This window comes from Balaenoptera ricei, chromosome 14, assembly GCF_028023285.1.
Source record: "Balaenoptera ricei isolate mBalRic1 chromosome 14, mBalRic1.hap2, whole genome shotgun sequence".
NCBI lineage: Eukaryota > Metazoa > Chordata > Mammalia > Artiodactyla > Balaenopteridae > Balaenoptera > Balaenoptera ricei.
The window spans coordinates 7,979,402-7,999,893 of NC_082652.1; the positions used below are offsets into that span (position 1 = coordinate 7,979,402).

Consider the following 20,492-nt stretch of genomic DNA (forward strand, 5'->3'; position numbering starts at 1 on the left):
ACAGGTTATGAGTTACCTTTGGGAGTAAATATAAAACAAAACATTTATCGACACGACGTTTTATAATGTTTTACCTAAATATAGTAGGAAAAAAATAAAGTAAAAAAAAAAAATCATTTAAAAAAACCCTCCCCCATGGATTGCCATGATCCAGGCAGTTTTGAACCTCTGAAGGTTTGCTAAGAGCAAGTGAAGGGTTATGTACTGGCTTAATTAAACTGTTTGCTTAAAGCAAATGAAGGAGTGATTAATCATCGTTTATATCTGTTCAACTTCTCTTACTGAGGTTTCAGAGACTGATAAAGAAACTAATGTCTCTGGTGGACAAAGCATGCTCCAGCTGTAAAATATTATAAAACAATTCTCTCAGTTTATTTTTGATCATAAATTATTTTCCCATCAGTGGAAATTTAAGTGCTGTACATAGAAATGCCCTAAGACTTCTTATTAAATGTGTGCTACGTAGGATAAGGCACTAGGCCATCTTTCTTAGAGAGTGTCTTAGAGATGAAGCATAGAAAGAACCCAGAGCAGTGAGTGAACCCTCAGTGAATGTTTACTGAGTGAATACATGAAGGAAACTCGGCGATCCGTCATATGATACAGTAAGTTTGCTGCCTGACTCTCTACTTAGGCAGAGAAGATCCTAAGGTGGACCTCTTTGACTTGAACACAAGAGGGTCAGGAGAAGCACAATTGCTCAAGCAAGGACATCACGTTCTTTCTAAGAACAGCCCTGTTTCAACACGAGGCATTTTTATCATTTCAAACTGCAGCCGATCCTCATTCTTTGTGGATTCGGTATTTGTGAATTTACTTACTTTCTGATATTTATTTGTAACCCCCAAATCAATCCTCGTGGCACTTTCACAATCATTTGCAGATGTGTGCACGTGCCGAGTGGTGAAAAACGTGACATTCCCAGCTGAGGTCAAATAAGGCAACTCTGTGCCTTCTTGTTTCCGCTCTCAAACGAGAGACAAGTGTCCTTTTCCTAGCCTGTTTAATGTGATGTTTGAAATTCTTTTTGGTGCTTTTTGTTGGTGATTTTGGTATTTAAATTGGCTCCTGAATATGGTACTGAAATGCTGTCTACTGCTCCTAAGCCCAAGAAGGCTGGGACGTGCCTTACAGAGAATACACCTGTATTAGATAAGCCTCATTCAGGCAGAAGTTCTATCTAGTGAGTCCAACATTAAGGAACCAACATTATATATTAAATATGGCGTCTTTAAACAGAAACATACATTAAACAAGGTCATGTATCTGTCAGTCAGTGAAAGTACTGTGACCCTAGGCTGGCAGGAGCCTATTCCTGTATCTCTCCTAGGAGCAATGATTCAGCATCCGCTAATTCAGGTCTACAGAGACCTTACAGAACATAACTGCTGCAAATAATGAGAACTGACTGTATTTTTTTTTTTGATACTTTGATGTATGAAAAGCAAAGTTTGCAGACAGAATAATCTTGCCTTGTGTCCATCGTCTTTTGGCATGCCCTCTTGAAAAATAAAGTTTTATTGGTCAAACCAAAAGTGAAGAAGGGAAGCAGAAAAATCATTGTCAGGTGCACAGTGAGAGCAGGTTATGTGAGTATCAAAAGCAGAAACTGCTGCAGGAGACAGGACTCGAGGTCCACCTCAGGTGCAATCACTCAAGGAAAGCAGGAACGATAAAACGTTCCCGCCACCGCCTGGCTCACCACCTTTCTACTGGCTCTTAAACATCTAAATACCCAACATAATTTTTAAAAAATGGTCCTATCTATCTATCTATCTATCCATCCATCTATTGTCTTATTTTTGGCCCTGCGTCTTTCAGGATCTTAGTTCCCCCACCAGGGATGGAACCCGCGCTGCCTGCATTGGGAGCACCGAGTCTTAACCACTGGACCACCAGGGAAGTGCACCCAGTATCATTTTTATTGCTCTGAAAACTGAGCAGCTTAAAGGGATCCACTCATGTTCAACTACTTTACTTTTTTCACCCCAAATTAACTTTCATCTTTTGTCATGTGCACACATACATTATAAAAATCATCACTTTCTTGGGTATTTTTTCATGGTACTAAACTTTCTTTGCCATTTATTTATTTATTTATTGTTTTTTTAAATACTTATTTGGCTTGCTGGTTCTTAGTTGCGGCCCGAGGGATCTTTGTTGCCGCCCGAGGGATCTTTGTTGCCGCGTGTAGGATCTTCAATTGAGGCATGCGGACTCAGTTGCGGCATGCAGGATCTAGTTCCCTGACCAGGGATCGAACCCAGGACCCCTGAATTGGGAGTGCGGAGTCTTAGCCACTGGACCACCAGGGAAGTCCCTGCCATTTATTTTTATTCCATATTATTTTGAACAATCCTTCCATTATTTTTAACTGGCCATTCAGTGTGGTAAAGGACCTAAGTAAAAATTTCAAATCATTTTGCAATATAAAGACATACAAAGAGTAGCCCAAAATGACTAAGCTGACACACACATATTTATTCTCCACAAAGTCAGATGTAAAAAAAAGCACAACAGGCATACTCACTTTTTCTGTTAAAAGTGGGGCACTGTGAACAAGTATATCTCCCTCTTCATACTGATAAGCACAGAAAAAAAAAATCACTACTAAAAAAAGACTTGGTTTCCAAAAGAAGAGCTACATAACAGCAAAAATCAAAACAAATGCATCTGAACAGGGTCAGAGCTTTGCAATTTCTACAGGTAGGATAACCTGCTGTCTCTAGGGGCATCTAGAAACATTCTGAAAGAAAAGTAAATACATAAAAAATGCCACAAATGATTGTGACTAAGTGGTAGTTAATGCAAATCTGAATTCTACATTTATAAGGCTTTGAAGCTATAATTAATACTTGAAGGAATGAATGTCACTGAAAATCAGCAATTCAATGTGTTTTTGTTTAGCATTTTCTTTATTGAGGAAAATTCACTTAATATAAAATTAACCATTAACCATTTTAAAGTGTAAAATTTAGTGCCATTTAGTACATTAACAATACTGTGCAACCATCATTCCCTCTAGTTCCAGGACACTTTCGTCACCCCAAAAGGAAGCCCTCTATCCATTAAGTAGTCACCTCCCATCCCCCCCAGCCCCTGACAACCACCATTCTGATTTCTGTCTCTATGAATTTACCTATTCTGGACAGTTCATATCAATGGAATCATAGAGTATGTGGCTTTTTGTGTCTGGTTTCTTTCATTCAGCATAATGTTCTAAAGGTTCATCCACGGTGTGGCAGGCGTCTGTACTTCATTGCTTTTAATGGCTCAATAATATTCCATATATGGATAGACCACATTTGGTTTATCCATTCATTAGTTGATGGGCATTTGATTTGTTTCTACCTTTTGATTATTGTGAATAATGCTGCTGCTAGGAACATTTGTGCATAAGCATTTGTTTGAATGCCTGTTTTCAATTCTTTGGGGTATATACCTAGAAATTGGTGGGTCATATGGTAATTTTATGTTTAACTTTTGAAGTTTTTTTTAATCTCATGATTTTGCCCTGTGTCAGTATATATATGGCCAATCTGTTTGCTAATTCCTTTTTAAAAGGAAATAAAGTCCAAGATCTTGAAAAACCCTTGATCTTGAACATATTTTAGACCTTAAATATATTCAAATAAATATTTGCCACATTACTTTAAAAAATTAAATGAAATTTAAATTATCTGCTTCTGATTTAATATGCTAATTTCCAATGGGACTAAAATAAATGCTATAATTAAATCAAAACATTTTAATATATGTTTATTGCTTTCTAAGTAGATACTATATTGTTACATTACCAAAAGATCTGTACTCAAAGAATAAACACATACTTGTTTATACATTTAAAACAAATGAAAATATTTCTACTTACCCACATATAATATATTGCTTGTGTTTTACTATTGCTCACCAATTCTTTATTATTTGTTGGATTAAAAGTAAGGTAGCTCTGAAATATAAAGTATGAAAATATGTTACATTACAATACATTTTCTGTTTCTCTCTGGTTAAGCTGAATGTTAAAGTTAAATAATATTTTTAATTAAAATAAATAACTGAGTAGGAATATAAAACAGAAAAGACATGGGGGATTTCCCTGGTGGTCCAGTGGTTAAGACTCCACTCTTCCACTGCAGGGAGCACGGGTTCGGTCCCTGGTGAGGGAAGTAAGATCCCACGTGCCTCGTGGCATGGCCAAAATAACAAAAACAAACAAACAAAACAAAAAAACAAGAAAAAAAAACAGACATGGCATTTTGTAAGCAATAGGAATATAATTTAAATACTGAGTGTTAAAAGTAATGGTCTCAAACGTGTTTCCTTTCTTATTTAGTCTTATTTATTATAATTCATCATCTGTAAATTGGAGCAAGCAAAAGTAAACTAGTATTCACCAATAACCTTTATTCTGTGTCCTTTTGGACAAAGACTGCTGTGTATTCATTTCTAAATTTAACAGGGCCACAAGGTAACTTGGAACGAATGCAAAATATTGGAAGGGGGTTCTGATTCCTGCCAAGATGGTGTGTAGCATGGGTTGCCTGGCTCCCTCCCCAAAAATCAACCCTGCAGACACTATAAAGTGAAGGAAACCTGAACTGCGGAAACTAAGTAACAACAAGTGAGAAATCCCTGGGGAGACAAGGTGTATGTCTTGAAATGATATACGCATGGGAGGCGGGCGGCTGCAGCCTGACGTGGAGGGCTGCAGGAGATGGATGAGAGATGGGTTGGAGAAATACTTTTTTTGTTTGTTTTTCAAAGATTTTTTTTGGATGTGGACCATTTTTAAAGTCTTAATTGAATTTCTTACAATATTGCTTCTGTTTTACGTTCTGGTTTTTTGGCGCTGAGGCATGAGGGATCTTAGCTCCCCAACCAGGGATCAAACCCGCACCCCCTGCATTGGAAGGTGAAGTCTTAACCACTGGACTGCCAGGTAAGTCCCAAGAAATACTTTTTTTTTTTTCTTTGATTTTTTTATCTTTATTGGAGTATAATTGCTTTACAATGTTTGTTAGTTTCTGCTGTATAACAAAGTGAATCAGCTATACGTATACGTATATCCCCATATCCCCTCCCTCTTGCGTCTCCCTCCCACCCTCCCTATCCCACCCCTCTAGGTGGTCACAAAGCACCGAGCTGATCTCCCTGTGCTATGCAGCTGCTTCCCACTAGCTATCTATTTTACATTTGGTAGTGTATATATGTCCATGCCACTCTCTCACTTCGGCCCAGCTTACCCTTCCCACTCCCCATGTCCTCAAGTCCATTCTCTACATCTGCGTCTTTATTCCTGTCCTGCCCCTAGGTTCATCAGAACCATTTTTTAAAATTCCATATATATGTGTTAGCATATGGTATTTGCTTTCCGAGAAATGCTTTTTAAGTTCCATTCCTGCCTCTCCCACCCCATCTCTTATTCCTTGCCTGCTGATTGCTGCCTCATTTCAAGAATGTAAACTACCAATGCCAATGCCAGATGATCAATTTCAGGACAACACAAAGGCCTGGGTGGGGTGAAGAACTGGTGAAAGCAAGTGCATGGATGAGGCCTCACAAAGGCTGAAAATCAGCCTCAAATCACCTCAATCTCTGATTAGATCGAGGTGACCACTTTGCCAAAGGCCTCTAAGAAGCAAAAGTAAGTCTTCCTTGGAGGAAGTTATTATCAACCTGAGCCTCAAATTATTCCTATTCTTTTTAAAGCACAACATTTAGCATTCAATGAAAAATAACCAGGCATAGGAAAAAGACATGTCCAAATAACTGGAAAACAAGGGAGAAAAGTAATCTACAGAAAGAGACCCCCAGGAGATCCAGGTATTTTTTATGGCTGAGTAGTATTCCATTATATATATGTACCACATCTTCTTTATCCATTCATCTGTTGACGGACACTTAGGTTGCTTCCATATCTTGGTAATTGTAAACAATGCTGCTACGAACACTGGGGTGCATGTATCTTTTTGAATTAGTGTTTTTAGTTTTTTTCAGATATATATCCAGGAGTGGAAATGCTGGGTCATATGGAAGTTCTATTTTTAGTTTTTTGGGAAACCTCCATATTGTTTTCCACAGTGGCTGCACCAATTTACATTCCCACCAACAGTGCACGAGGGTTCCCTCTTCTCCACATCCTCTCCAATATTTGTTATATTGTGGTCATTCTGATAGGTGTGAGGTGATATCTCACTGTGGTTTTAATTTGCATTTCCCTGATGATCAGCAATCAGATAACTCTATTTAAAAAAAAAATCAAATGGAACTTCTAGATCTGAAAAAAAAAATGGTTTAAAAAACACGAAATGGAAATTGAGTTATTTTTAGTGAGGTGGATGGACCTAGAGTCTGTCATACAGAGTGAAGTAAGTCAGAAAGAGAAAAACAAATACCGTATGCTAACGCATATATATGGAATCTAGAAAAGTGGTACTGATGGACCTAGTGGCAGGGCAGGAATAAAGATACAGACGTAGACAACGGACTTGACAACACAAAGGGGGAAGGGGAGGCTGGGACGTAGTGAGAGAGTGGCATGGACATATATACACTACCAAATGTAAAATAGATAGCTAGTGGGAAGCTGCTGCATAGCACAGGGAGATCAGCTCAGTGCTTTGCGACGACCTAGAGGGGTGGGATAGGGAGGGTGGGAGGGAGGCTCAACAGGGAAGGGATGGGGGATACTAACACAACATTGTAAAGCAATTATACTCCAATACAGATGTATAAAAAAAAGTGAATAAAGCATAGGGTGGGAGAAAAATAAAAAGAAAAAGAAAAAAGAAAAAACACGGGACTTCCCTGGTGGCACAGTGGTTAAGAATCTGCCTGCCAATGCAGGGGACAGGGTTCAAGCCCTGGTCCAGGAAGATCCCACATGCCGTGGAGCAACTAAGCCCATGCGCCACAACTACTGAGCCTGCGCTCTAGAGCCCACGAACCACAGCTACTGAAGCCCATGCGCCTAGAGCCCATGCTCTGCAACAAGAGAAACCACTGAGATGAGAAGCCCGTGCACCACAATGAAGAGTAGCCCCTGCTCGCCACAACTAGAGAAAGCACACGCACAGCAACGAAGATCCAAAGCAGCCAAAAATAAAATAAAAATAGAAAATAAATAAATTTATTTAAAAAAAAAAGAAAACAAAAGAAGAATCTGCCTGCCAGTGCAGGGGACAAAGGTTCGAGCCCTGGTCCAGGAAGATCACACATGTCGTGGAGCAACTAAGCCTGTGCACCACAACTACTGAGCCTGCACTCTAGAGCCCGCAAGACACAACTACTGAGCCCACGTGCCACAACTACTGAAGCCCGTGCGCCTAGAGCCCATGCTCCTCAACAAGAGAAGCCACCGCAATGAGAAGCCCATGCACCACAACGAAGACTAGCACCCACTCACTGCAACTAGAGAAAGCCTGCACGCAGCAACGAAGTCCCATGGCAGCCCAAAAATAATAATAAAAATAAATTAATTTTTTAAAAATAAGTAAAAAATAAAAAACACAAAATATGGTTTAACAGAAAATTAAATATAGCCAAAAAAATAGTTAATAGAAAAGGAAGATAAATTATAGGAGAAAATATCCAGACTGAAGCATAAAGACACAAAAGAACAGAAAAAAGAATAAAAGACCTATGGGACAAGCTGAAAAGGTCTAACTTACATGTAATTGGAGTCCCAGAAGGAGAGGAAAGAAAGAATGTGGCAGAAATAATGTTTAAAGAAACAATAGCTAAGGATTTCCTGGTAGTCCAGTGGTTAGGACTCAGTGCTTTCACTGCCAAGGCCCAGGTTCAATCCTGTTCAGGGAACTAAGATCCCACAAGCCGTGAGGCACAGCACCCCCCGAAAAAAAGAGAGAGAGAGAGACAATGGCTGGGGAAGGTGGGGTTGGGAGGGGAGACATAACTTTCAAAAAGGTAGCAGTAAGATCGACAGTTGACTTCTCAATAGAAATGATGTGAGTCTGAAGACAATGGAATGATACCTATATCTTCAAGGTACTAAAAGAAGATAACCACCAACCTAGAATTCTCTACTTAGGGAAAAATATCCTTCAAAAACAAAGATAATGACCAAGAGAGATGAGAGCATATACCCCTACAAAGACCTGTACATAAACGTTCATGCAGATCTATTTTCAATAGCCACAAACAGGAAAAATCTCGAATGTCCTTCAGTTATCTATTCGGTGAAGGGATAAATTGTGACATATCCATTCAATGCACTACTATTCAGCAATAAAAAGGAACAAACTTCTGATACATGCAACAACATGGATGAACCTCAAAAATTAAGTTGGGGGACTTCCCTGGTGGTCCAGTGGCAAAGAATCTGCCTTGCAATGCAGGGGACACGGGTTCAATCCCTGGTCAGGGAACTAAGATCCCACATGCTGTGGGGCAACTAAGCCCGCGTGCCACAACTACTGAGCTCTCATGCCTTAACTAGAGCCCACCTGCCGCAAACAACAGAGCCCACATGCCCTGTAGCCTGCACACCACAACTAGAGAAGAGAAAACCCGCCCACCACAACTAGAGACAAGCCCGCGGGCCACAACGAAAGATCCTGCGTCCCTCAATGAAGATCCTGCATGCTGCAAGTAAGACCCAACGCAGCCAAAAATAAATAAAAATAGGGGTTCCCTGGTGGCGCAGTGGTTAAGGATCGCCTGCTAATGCAGGGGACATGGGTTCGAGCCCTGGTCCAGGATGATCCCACATGCCGCAGAGCAACTAAGCCCGTGCGCCACAACTACTGAGACTTCACTCTAGAGTCAGTGAGCCACAACTACTGAAGCCTGCACGCCTAGAGCCCGTGCTCCGCAAGAAGAGAAGCCCCCGCTCGCCGCAACCAGAGAAAAGCCCGCGTGCAGCAACGAAGACCCAACACAGCCATAAATAAATAAATCAGTAAGTAAAATAAATCTATAAAAAAAAACCAAATAAAATAAACAGAAAGACATCCATGCTTATGGACCAGAAGACAACGAACGCTGTTAAGATGACAAGACTACCCAAAGCCATCTATAGATTCAATGCAATCTCTATCAAAATCCCCAACGCATTTTTGGTAGCAATAGAAAAACCCATCCTAAATACCCAGGTATGGCTGGTAGCTTTGAGAAGTAAGGAAATTTGGGGGGGGCACTTCCCTGGCGGTCCAGTGGTTAGGACTCCACGCTTTCACTGCCAAGGGTGCAGGTTTGATCCCTGGTCAGGGAACTAAGGTCCCGCAAGCCATGCGGTGTGGCCAAAAAAAAAAAAAAGGAACGTTGGCGGAGGGAGAGCAGGAGAGAAGAGGGACGTAAAGCTGATGATGATGTGTGCCTCGCTGAGGCCAGTCACCCAGACCCCCTGCTTGGGTTCTGGTTCACACAAGCCACGTACATACTTACCACAGTGTCTGGTACACAGTAGGTACTCAATAAATGCAGGTGAATGACGGCTGCGAGCATGAATGAGACGATGCAGAGCAGCACAGTCAATGGTCTGGGTGCCCTCGGCAAGTCACCTCATGCAAATCGAGAATAATAACTCCCTTATATGAAGAGCAGTTCAGAACATGCTTCTAGAATAAGAAAGGCTGCTAGCTGGGTGACTTTAGACCTATTATTTGATAGTTAATAGTAGCAATATGAATCCCACAGTAACATCTTCTCAGCATGTTTGCATGGATTACATGAGATACTGTATGCAAAGAACTTAGCAGAATCTGACACATAAGAAGTGATCAAAAAAATTAGCTATTGTCATCAAAAATAAAATGAGATCATGGACAGGAGTTTTTAAAAAGCTCTAGTGCACCATAACAAAACTCCAGTAAAGCAAAAAGTAGCTTTGAACTGGCTTCAGTGTACCTTTAGGTGGATCCTTACAGGCTCAAAATGAACTCACCTGAAAACCATACTCTTTGGGAAGGTTAAGAGTGCAGGCCGGTGTTTCCACTGCTAAAGTCCACCTCCAGATGCAAACTTTCTGTAAGTGATGGCAAACAGAGGAGAGTGAGAAGGTTCCTGAAGGCTACTGGAGGAACCTACACCCCTTGTGGTAAGCCAGTGACTTCCACTAACTGAGCAAAGCACAGTGAGCTAAGCTGCAGGCAGGGAGCCCCTGACCGGTCACCCCCCTCCACCCAGAGAACCACAGACGCCACACGGCCTGAGCAGAGCTGCTCGCGGGGACACTTGTGACAGGCGGGCCAGCCGCTGAAGCTGCCGTGACAGGCCCTGTACCTGGATCTCAGTGTCTGAGATGGTCGCCAGGTACTTGGCGTCGCGGGTGATGGCCATGGCCCTGATGCCGTCACCTTCTGGGCAGCTGTCGAATATCGTGTGCACAGGAATGCTGCAAAACAGGACGGGGGACACCCAGGTCAGGAACAGAACAGCTACAGAGAAACAAACATGGTCCACCCACATGACGGAAAGTTGCTCCGCCATAAAAAAGGAGTGAAGCACTGACACAGGCGACAACACAGATGAACCTTGAAACCATGGTGCTGAGTGAAAGAAGCCAGACACCAAAGGCTACATATTGTATGATTCCATTTATATCAAACCTCCAAGATAGGCAAATGCATAGAGGCGGAAAGCAGATGTGTGTTTTCCAGAGGGTAGGGGATCGGGATGTGAAGGCTAATGGTTTCAGGGTTTCCTTCTGCGGCGAAGAAAATGTTTTGGAACCAGATAGAGGTGGTGGTTGCACCACACTGTGAATATACTAAATGCCACTGAGTTGTTCACTTTAAAATGGTTACTTTTATGTTATGTGAATTTTACCTCAAATTTAAAACAAAAACTAACTCAGGGCAGCATGTAAACGTGCTATTTGTTCTCTCCTGGAGCTCTAGTCTCTCCTTCATTATCGAGTGCTGATTCTGTGCCAGGCGTGAAGGATGAGAACATGAAACAAGATGTCTAGGACACCATCCTAGCTTTCAGGAAAGCCGGCGTCCTCCTCCAGAAGGGGGAGTGTAAACAAGCACAGGCTTTCTCGACAGCAACTTCCCTGCATCTGTCAAAATCCTCAATGCACAGACCCTAAGACCCGCCAATTCCACAACTTTTTTTTCCTAGAGAAATAATAGCAAAAGTAAACAGAGATAAATGCCAAATTCATGCTTACTGTGGCACTGCTTTAATAGCAAAAATCTGGAAACAACACAAATATCCATTAATATGGGATTTGTTTAAAAAGTATCATGGTAAACCATATAATGAAAATGTATGCCACCTTCCAAAAGAATGAGGTAGATTTGGGAAAGTGACCAAAATTTTGTGGAAAAAAGCAAATAGCAAAACAGTAGACGTAGCATCATCCTGAGAGAGAGAGAGAGAGAGAGAGAGAGAGAGAGAGAGAGAGTGTGTGTGTGTGTGTGTGTGTGTGTGTGTGTATTTATATGTATAGAAAAAACTCTGGAGGAATGAACTCCAAACTACATGGTGACTCTGGATATAGGTTTGGGTGAAGGGGGACTTCCTTTTTTTTTTTTTTCCTACACGTCTGTATTGTGTCACTGGCAAGACTTTAGAACTGTAAGATGCAGACAAAGCCTTAACACACGCAGAATTTAATTAGATGCTATCTGAATATCTGAGAGAGCCAAAGAAATGCAAGAAACAGCTGAAGCAATGATGGAAGTAAGCTGTGATGTGGTGAGGGTCCCTGACTTCCACTGGAAGAGTGGGTGGTAGGAAGACTTAATCCCTGAACGCGGGTTATGCAGACCCCCCGTTGGTTTTTCATTATGGAGACCTTGTTACAGAGAATATGCACAGGCCTCAGTATGTCACATCGGTGTCCCAATTGGCTGGAACCAAGTCTGTGCCCTAGCTGAGGACCTGTCTGGTTCTCTGTCACTTGAGAAATTTTATCCCACTGAGACGTGGCCCCGAAAATTCCCTTGGGAAAGGAGTCCTAAAGTTGTTGGGAATGACAAAATGACGTTCTTCATGGGAAGGTGTATCTCATCCCCGGGGATATTTAGAATTAAATGCAGAGAAGATGAAGTCAGTTGGACCTGTACTCTTAACATATTTGTGATAAGAGAATTTGTTCCTTTTTTTAAGAATGGGTCATGTTTAAGAGAATTTAACATATTAGAGTCTCTAACAGATTAATTTGTGATTCTAATTGAAAGTCTGTAGTTGATTTAGACTTGTGATTTTAAATTCAAATTGTATTAGGTTTATAAACAATACTAGAACACTTAAGAGAACTTAGGACTTGCCATATTTATGTCTAAGTTATTAGATTTACAAGAATTACCTAAGTACTGGTGAAGGATTTATTTGTTAATCAGACTACTAAAGAACTTAAAGATGAAACTGAATATATTCAATTTCTAAATGCAGTTTAAAATGTTTAAAAGGAGTTAATAAAATTTGTGAGACCAAACATTAATCAAAGCCCCCTTACAGGCAATTGCAAAAATATGCTAGATTTACACAGTAAGATTTAAGTTGAATTAATCTCAAGGAAGAAGTACCATTTATCACTTTAATAAGGTGAATATTAATTCTAAAACCAGATAATCCTTTCTGGGTTCCCAGAGTCATCATTTGCAATATCATAAAACTCATATCGACATACCATTTTAATTGTTGACCACAGATACACTTCACTTTGTAATTTTAAAAAATGACTGCCAGAGTCACCCCCGGTCTAGTGGGGGAGACAGCTCTATAAACAAGAAAAAAGCAAAGGATAAACACTGTTTGAATGGAGGCCAGCTCCGCCTGGGGTAGGGGAGCTGTCAGCAAAGGCTTGAGAGAAGAGAGGCACCAGAGGGGCCCATCCTTCCTGCCTCAGGACTTCCTGATGCAGGAGATGACTTTCCCTCATGTGTGTCAGGTGGATGTGCCATTTCTTGCAGCTGAAAAGCATGTAATCGCTAGAGATGACCACTAGGCAAGCAGACGGGAATTTGATTTCGTGGGGGAGGTGTTTGCATGGCTAGGATGTGAGCATGTACTCCCTGTAACAAGGGCTGAGCTGGCAACAGGCAGCAGGGGAGCCCATTAGGATTTTGCACGTGGGAAAAGATCACACTCAAAATGTTGTAGAGAAAAACCACATGATGATAGATGATGATGGCCACACATGTGTATTTTTTTTTTTGGCTTTGAGGCATGCAGGATCTTAGTTCCCTGACCAGGGATGGAACCCGTGGCCCCTGCAGTGGAAGCGCGGAGTCTTACCCACTGGACCGCCAGGGAAGTCCCCTTACACATGTGCATTTAAAACAACAGCAAGGGCTTCCCTGGTGGCGCAGTGGTTGAGAGTCTGCCTGCTGGTGCAGGGGACACGGGTTCGAGCCCTGGTCTGGGAAGATCCCACATGCCGCGGAGCGGCTGGGCCCGTGGGCCACAACACTGAGTCTGCGCGTCTGGAGCCTGTGCCCCGCAACGGGAGGGGCCGCGATAGTGAAAAGGCCCGCGCACCGCGATGAAGAGCGGTCCCCGCACCGCGATGAAGAGTGGCCCCCGCTTGCCGTAACTGAAGAAAGCCCTCGCACGAACCGAAGACCCAACACAGCCAAAGATAATAAAATAAATAAATAAAACAACAGCAAATGTTCTGGAAGGAAACACACCAAATTGACTACCTAGAGGACTAGGATTGGAGATGGTGGCCAAAGGAGACTTTAGCTTCCAATTAAAATGTATTAAAGTGATTTTTAAAAAATCAACAGATGAATGGATAAACAAAATGTGGTATATCCATGCAATGGAATCTTAAACAGCTATAAAAAGGAATGGAGTACTGATTCATGCTACAACATGGAAGAATTTTGAAAATATTATGCTAAGTAAAAGAAGCCAGACACAAAGGCCACATATTGTATGAATCCACAGACATGAGATGTCCAGAATAGGCAAATCTTTAGAGACAGAAAGTAGATCAGACGTTGAGGGGAGGGAGAATGAGGAATTCATTAGTTCAGATTTTCTGGTTGGGTGCTGCGAGTGTTCTGGAAAGAGTGGCGATGGCTGCACAACACTGTGAATGTAATTAATGCCAGTGAATTGTATATACATTTAAAAGCGGTTCAGTGTCACGGAGGCTGGGTTGAAGAGTGAAACTGCAGTAGGGGAGATCGGTCAGGAGGCTACTGCAAGGGCCCACACAGGAGAGGGCGGGCAGAGGCGGTGGATGTGGGGTCAGAAGTTATTTGGAGGTGGAGGCGCAGGACTTTTGGACGTTTTAGCAGGAGATGCCCGTGGGACGTGCAGGTGGAGTGCCCTCTAGCAGCTCCCCCATCAGCACACAGGAAACACTGAGACGGCTGTTGAGAGTAAGATGGCGCGGTTTCAAACCCTGGCTCTGCTCCTGCCTGGCTGGAGAGCATGGCCACAGCTAAGGAAGGGCCACAGGAGGATGAGGCCGAAAAGAGTCTGAGAGGGAACAGACAGCGAGCAGGACGAGGGCCAGGGGGACACGGTGTCAGAGCGGCCAAGGGAAATGATGAGGTAATACGGCCCTAGGGAGGCCAGCGGTCACCCGGGAGAGAGCAGCTCCTGTGTCACAGGACATTCAACATACCTTCCTCCTAATCTTCTTCTCCACCTGGACTTGTCCACCCCCCACCTCACCCCCTCCCACCCCCCTACACACCCAACCAAGGCCTTACAGTCTTGTCGGTGAATCTAGCACTGCTCTCTGCCTCTAGGACCAGGAATTACGAAAGGACACACATCTGTGAGCATCTATCCTAGGCCGGGTGCTGTGCTCTGGATCTTCCTCACAATCCCGTAGGGTAAGTAGAGTAGGTCAAAGAGCGCCCCCTCGAAATTCATTCCACCCAGAACCTCAGAATGTGAGTTTATACGGATAGAGAGTCTCTGAGGATGTAATTAGTTAAGATGAGGTCATACTGGTTAGGGTGGACCCTAAACCCAATGACTGGAGTCCTTACAGAGAGACGCAGAGCGGGAGACGCCACATGAAGATGGAAGCAGAGGCTGGAGCGACGTGTCTACAGGTCAAGGACCACCAAGGATGCCCGCAACCACTCGAAGCAGGAAGGCAGCATGGGACAGATTCTCTCTCAGGGCCCCAGGAGCTCCCTGCAGACTCCCCGGTTTCAGACATTTGGCCTCATGAACAGTGAGAAAATAAATTTCTGTGATTTTAAGCCACCCAGATTGGGGTAATTTCTTACAGCAGCCCAGGGAAATGAAGACAGTAAGTACAATTAGTCTTTTTTTTTTTTTTGGCAGATGGTGGAAGTCACATGATTTCTCTGGGTCTCCCAGCTGGGTGAGCGTGAGTTGGCCTCCCTCAACCCAGTCCGCCTGGGGGCCACCGACAAACCAAGTTTCTGGACTTAAAGAGCCAAGAATCACCCATGGGAAATTCACCAAAGTAATGTCATCCCAACAGGCCTTGAGGCAATAAGACAACCTCCCCTGAGAACCTCGCCCCTCGCCCTGCCTCCCAGCACCGGCTTCTGTACCCCCGGACCGGCATGACTCCTTTTTTTGCGGGTCATGGTGGCAGACGCTGCACAAAAACGCGGGGGGAAGCGGCTGCGACGTGCCTACCCCGAGAAGCAGTCCCATATGATTATCAGGCAGTCGGGCCCTTTGTCAGCCGTGGCGACCCAGCGCCTGTCTTCGCTGATGCAGAGGCAGGAGATGACGTTGGGGTGGCCCTGCAGACGTGGAGAGAAGTCGCTCTGAGACAGGGGTTGGGGGGAGTGCCCAGCCCTGGCACCAGCAGGAAAGGCAGAGTCCCGGAGGCACACCTGAGCTCCCTTTCCAGATGCCGCTGGCTGAAAATCCTACTCCCACCCGCCTTCCCTGGTGTTTCTCCACAGCCAGAGGTTTTCAAACTTCCCCTCAAAACACTCGCAGGGTAAGCTGCGCTCCCTGCAAGAACAGTGGCTTCCTAGGGGTCGAGGCGTATACCCGACTCTGAACCCACGTGGAGAATAAATGTCCAGGTCCCCCCACCTCCAGCCCCCCTGAACCTCCCTACCAGCCTCATCTCCCCCAGAACTGCTCACTCAGGCCACTGAGCAGTTCTGGAACCAAAGCCTCCGCACAGGCCTCTCTGCTTTCACTCGTATCCTCCTACAGTCTTCCCCACACAACAGAGGAATCTTCTGGAAACACAAACAAGATGGCAGCCGGGAAACAGCCCCTGTTTCCCTCCTTCCATGTCACCCCTCGCTCACTCTGGCCTCCTCTCTGGGCCTCACACACGAGGCCTGAAAACTCAGAGCTCTCTCTGTCTGTCTGGGATGCTCTTCCCTGCAAAATGGCCCTGGGTTGGTTCATGCTCAGCCTTCAGGTCTTAGCACAAACAGCCCTTTTTTTTTTTTTTAATTAATTAAGTTATTTATTTATTTATTTTTGGCTGTGTTGGGTCTTCGTTTCTGTGCAAAGGCTTTCCCTAGTTGTGGCGAGTGGGGGCCACTCATCGCGGTGCGCGGGCCTCTCACTGTCGCGGCCTCTCTCATTGCAGAGCACAAGCTCCAGACACGCAGGCTCAGTAGTTGTGGCTCACGGGCCTAGTTGCTCCGCGGCATGTGGGATCGTCCCAGACCAGGGCTCGAACCCGTGTCCCCCGCATTGGCAGGCAGATTCTCAACCACTGTGCCAGCAGGGAAGCCCAAACAGCACTTTTTTATTCCCTGCCCACTCAATCCAGAGGAAGTCTCCTCTCACCCTGATTCTTCCCTCTTAGAGCATTTTCACATTTCCTTTCGAGCAACTGTTAAAATCTTTAGGTATATGCTTAAGTGTTCACTTGTTTAACGACTGTCTCTCCGTGAGGGGGGACTAGATCTATTTTGGTCATGACTACAGACCCATCACCTGAAACACAGTGGTTATGATAAATACATGTGGGATGTATGAATGAACGAACGAATGGCCGAGGCCACCCCCAGCCATCCAACCCTGCGGAGGCTGGACGCCCGCCTGGCTGCTCACTGCTTCTCAGCCCCTCGGCCCCGCCCGCCCCCGACTCTGAGCCTGCCCACCACACTGTGCTTTCTCCCCCTGCTGCCACCTCTGTGCTCAGCGCTACACGTTCAACTCAGCTCTGAGAAGGGCTGCTTGCTGACTGTGTGTGTATTTCAGGACTTCTAGAAAGCAAATTCCTTAAGTTACACCCACGTGTCTTGGATTCCCTGGCACGATGCTGAGTACTGGCTGAGCTCTTGGAAAATACTTTGTGAAGTTTCTGATCTAGGCATTGACTAAGGAAGGTCCTTATATGTCAACTGAAAAGGGTAACAGGGAACTGTTTACCGGGTTAACTAGTAGAAAGTCGGACACCAGGAAAACGTGACATTTGGACAGGTAAATGATGAAAACGAAAGAGGTCAAAAAAATCCGGAACAGAGGAGGCAGAGCGGTGAGGGGAAGGCAGGCATGTGGGGCATTCGGGGAGGCACGGAGCAGGGTGTAAATAAAGCCAAGTGCTGGAGGGAGGAGACAGGAGGAAAGACTGACCTACTTAATACTTTCAAGTCAGGAGACCTGGATGTAAGACCTGGCTTCAACATCTGCTAGCACAGCCTTGGGCAAGTCAGCTAAATCCCTCTGAACCTCAGTTTCCTCTCCTGTGAAATGGGAATATTAACACTCACTTCTCAGCATGAGTAGGAGGATCAAAGCCCTCTGAGCCCTGGAAAGGAGTCTGAGTGTTTATTAGGTCCGAATCCCTGCCCTTTGCATCTCACCATAGTCCTGTGGAGACAACATGGTCTCTCCTGACCACATTTTTACAGAAATGTAAAAAATACAGATGCTTTAGATTCTAGTTACTATAAAATTAAAGTCAACTGCTATTTGTCAATTGATTCTGATTAGAATCAGAGAGAAAACGAACAATAAAATGTGTTCCTAAAAACAGAATTTGCTATGGTTCAGAAGAGAGGAAGGAAAACGTGAATGAGATGGAATGAAGTTGACCCCTGAAATAAAAAACAGAGTGCTGGACTTCCCTGGTGGCACAGTGGTTAAGAATCCGCCTGCCAATGCAGGGGACACTGGTTCGAGCCCTGGTCCGGGAAGATCCCACATGCCACGGAGCAACTAAGCCCATGCGCCACAACTGCTGAGCCTGCGCTCTAGAGCCTGCGAGCCACAACTACTGAGCCCGCATGCCACAACTACTGAAGCCCGTGCACCTAGAGCCCGTGCTCCGCAACAAGAGAAGCCACCGCAACGAGAAGCCTGCGCACCACAACAAAAAGTAGCCCCTGCTCGCCGCAACTAGAGAAAGCCTGCACACAGCAACAAAGACCCAACACAGCCAAAAATAAATCAATTAATTAATTAAAAAGCAACAACAATAACAACCAAAGTGCTATATTCAGGTTAAAGACAACCTCTTTCACTTGAAGTAAGAAAACCTGCAAACCTGAAGATGGTGCTGGTTATTCTTGAAGACATTGTAGATGACCGCAGTGTGAGCACTGGCATACAGAAGAACTCTCTGGTTTTCGTCTTGAATGTAGTAAACAGGAAGGGAACTGTTCCATCCGAACGACCAGGTCATGGTCTGGAAGACAAAGGTAAAAGCGGGAAGACGCTACGATGCACGAACCCAGAGCTGTGACGCCGGGTACTCCCGGCCTGAGTCCTGGAGGAGAAGGAGTCACATCATCAGCCAATGAAGACACATCACCTTGAGAAGTCCTCAAGAGCACGCGACACCGCGGACGACCCCTGAAAACGTGATGCTACGTGAAAGGAGCCAGATGCAAAGGACCACATACTGTGTGACCCCATCTACATAAAATGTCCAGAATAGGCAGATCCATAGAGACAGGAAGCAGATCAGTGGTTGCCAGGGGGTGAGGGGAGGGGACTGGGGAGCGACTGCTTACTGCGTATGGGTTTCTTTTTGGAGGGACGGAAATGTTCTGAAATTAGAAACTGGCAATGGTTGCATAACCTAGGGAACAGGCTAAAAACCAATCAACTGGGGCTTCCCTGGTGGCGCAGTGGTTGAGAGTCTGCCTGCTAATGCAGAGGACACGGGTTCGAGCCCTGGTCCGGAAGGATCCCACATGCCGCAGAGCAGCTAGGCCCGTGAGCCACAATTACTGAGCCTGCGCGTCTGGAGCCTGTGCTCCGCAACGAGAGAGGCCGCGATAGTGAGAGGCCCGCGCACCGCTATGAAGAGTGGCCCCGCTCGCCGCAACTAGAGAAAGCCCTCGCACAGAAACGAAGATCCAACACAGCCAAAAATAAAATAAAATTAATTAATTAATTAAAAAACAAAAAAACCCCAATCAACTGTACACTTTAAAAGGGTAAATTTTCAGACAGAAAACAAACTTACGGTTACGAAAGTGGGGAAGGGGGGTGGGAGGGATAAATTAGGAGTTTGGGATTAACAGATACCCACTACTATATATAAAATAGATAACCAACAAGGACCTACTGTATAGCACAGGGAACTATACTCAATATCTTTTAATAACCTATAAGGGAAAAGAATCTGAAAAAGAAAAAAAAAAATATATATATATACTCACACATACATATGAATCACTTTGCTGTACACCTGAAACTAACACAACATTGTAAATCAACTGTATTTCAACAAAAATAAATTTTATAAACTTTTTTTAATTTTAAAGGGTAAACTTTACAAGGATGTGGAGAAACTGGGACCCTTGTGCGTTACTGGTGGGAGTGTGAAATGGTGCAGCTGCTGTGGAAAACAGTATGGAGGTTCCTCAAAAACTGAAAATACAATTACCATATACTCCAGCAAGTACACTTCTGGGTATCTACCCAAAAGAACAGGAAACAGGGTCTCAAAGAGATATGTGTACACCCGTGTTCATAGCAGCATATTTCACAGTAGCCAAAAGGTGGAAAACAAGCCAGTGTCCATCGACAGATGAATGGATAAACAAAAGGTGAGTATTATGCAGCCTCCAAAGGGATGGAGATTCTGACACATGTTCCGACATGGATGAACCTTGAGGACATTATATAAGCAAAATACATCAGTCACAAAAAGAGAAATATGAACTGAATGGTTCCACTTATATGAGGTCCCTAGAGTAGTCAAACTCATAGAGACAGAAAGTAGAAGGGCAGTAGCCAGGGACCAGGGTGGGGATGGGGAGCCAGTGTTTGTGGGTACAGTGTGTGTTTCACAAGATGAAGAGAGTTATGGGGATGGGTGATGATAGTGGCTGCACAACCATGTGAATGTATTCAATACCACTGAGCTTTTACAGCTAAAAATGGTTAAGGTGGTAAATTTTATGTTATGTGCCTTTTACCACAATCTTTTAAGAAAAAGTTAAGAGGGTGGATTTTATGGATGTGAATTCTACCTCGATTTAAAAAGAAAAGAAAAGCTACATGGTGCTTACACAGGAGTGTTTACTGTGTAAGAATTCAATGAGTTCTACACTTGCGTGTGCTCTTTCTGTTTATGTTATATTTCAATAAAGACGTTTCCTTTAAAAAAAGAAAGTCTTCAACAGTAAATAGAAACA

At 44.1% G+C, this 20,492-nt stretch overlaps 1 protein-coding gene across 12 annotated transcripts in view; it reads right to left on the reverse strand.

Annotated features, from left to right (window-relative positions):
- The window catches only part of CFAP251 (cilia and flagella associated protein 251), a 68,635-nt gene that overhangs the window by 41,724 nt on the left and 6,419 nt on the right, over nucleotides 1-20,492 (reverse strand). For all 12 annotated transcript variants that reach the window (XR_009497245.1, XM_059894260.1, XM_059894261.1 and 9 more), the window contains exons 4-9: nucleotides 18,389-18,529; nucleotides 15,556-15,665; nucleotides 10,243-10,354; nucleotides 9,905-9,985; nucleotides 3,872-3,949; nucleotides 2,531-2,581 (exon numbers count right to left, since the gene is read on the reverse strand). Coding sequence is in view for 11 of the 12 variants with exons in the window: in XM_059894260.1 (XP_059750243.1) it covers nucleotides 2,531-2,581; nucleotides 3,872-3,949; nucleotides 9,905-9,985; nucleotides 10,243-10,354; nucleotides 15,556-15,665; nucleotides 18,389-18,529 (573 nt within the window). In the remaining variant the exon portion in view is untranslated. The remainder of the gene's footprint in view (nucleotides 1-2,530; nucleotides 2,582-3,871; nucleotides 3,950-9,904; nucleotides 9,986-10,242; nucleotides 10,355-15,555; nucleotides 15,666-18,388; nucleotides 18,530-20,492) is intronic.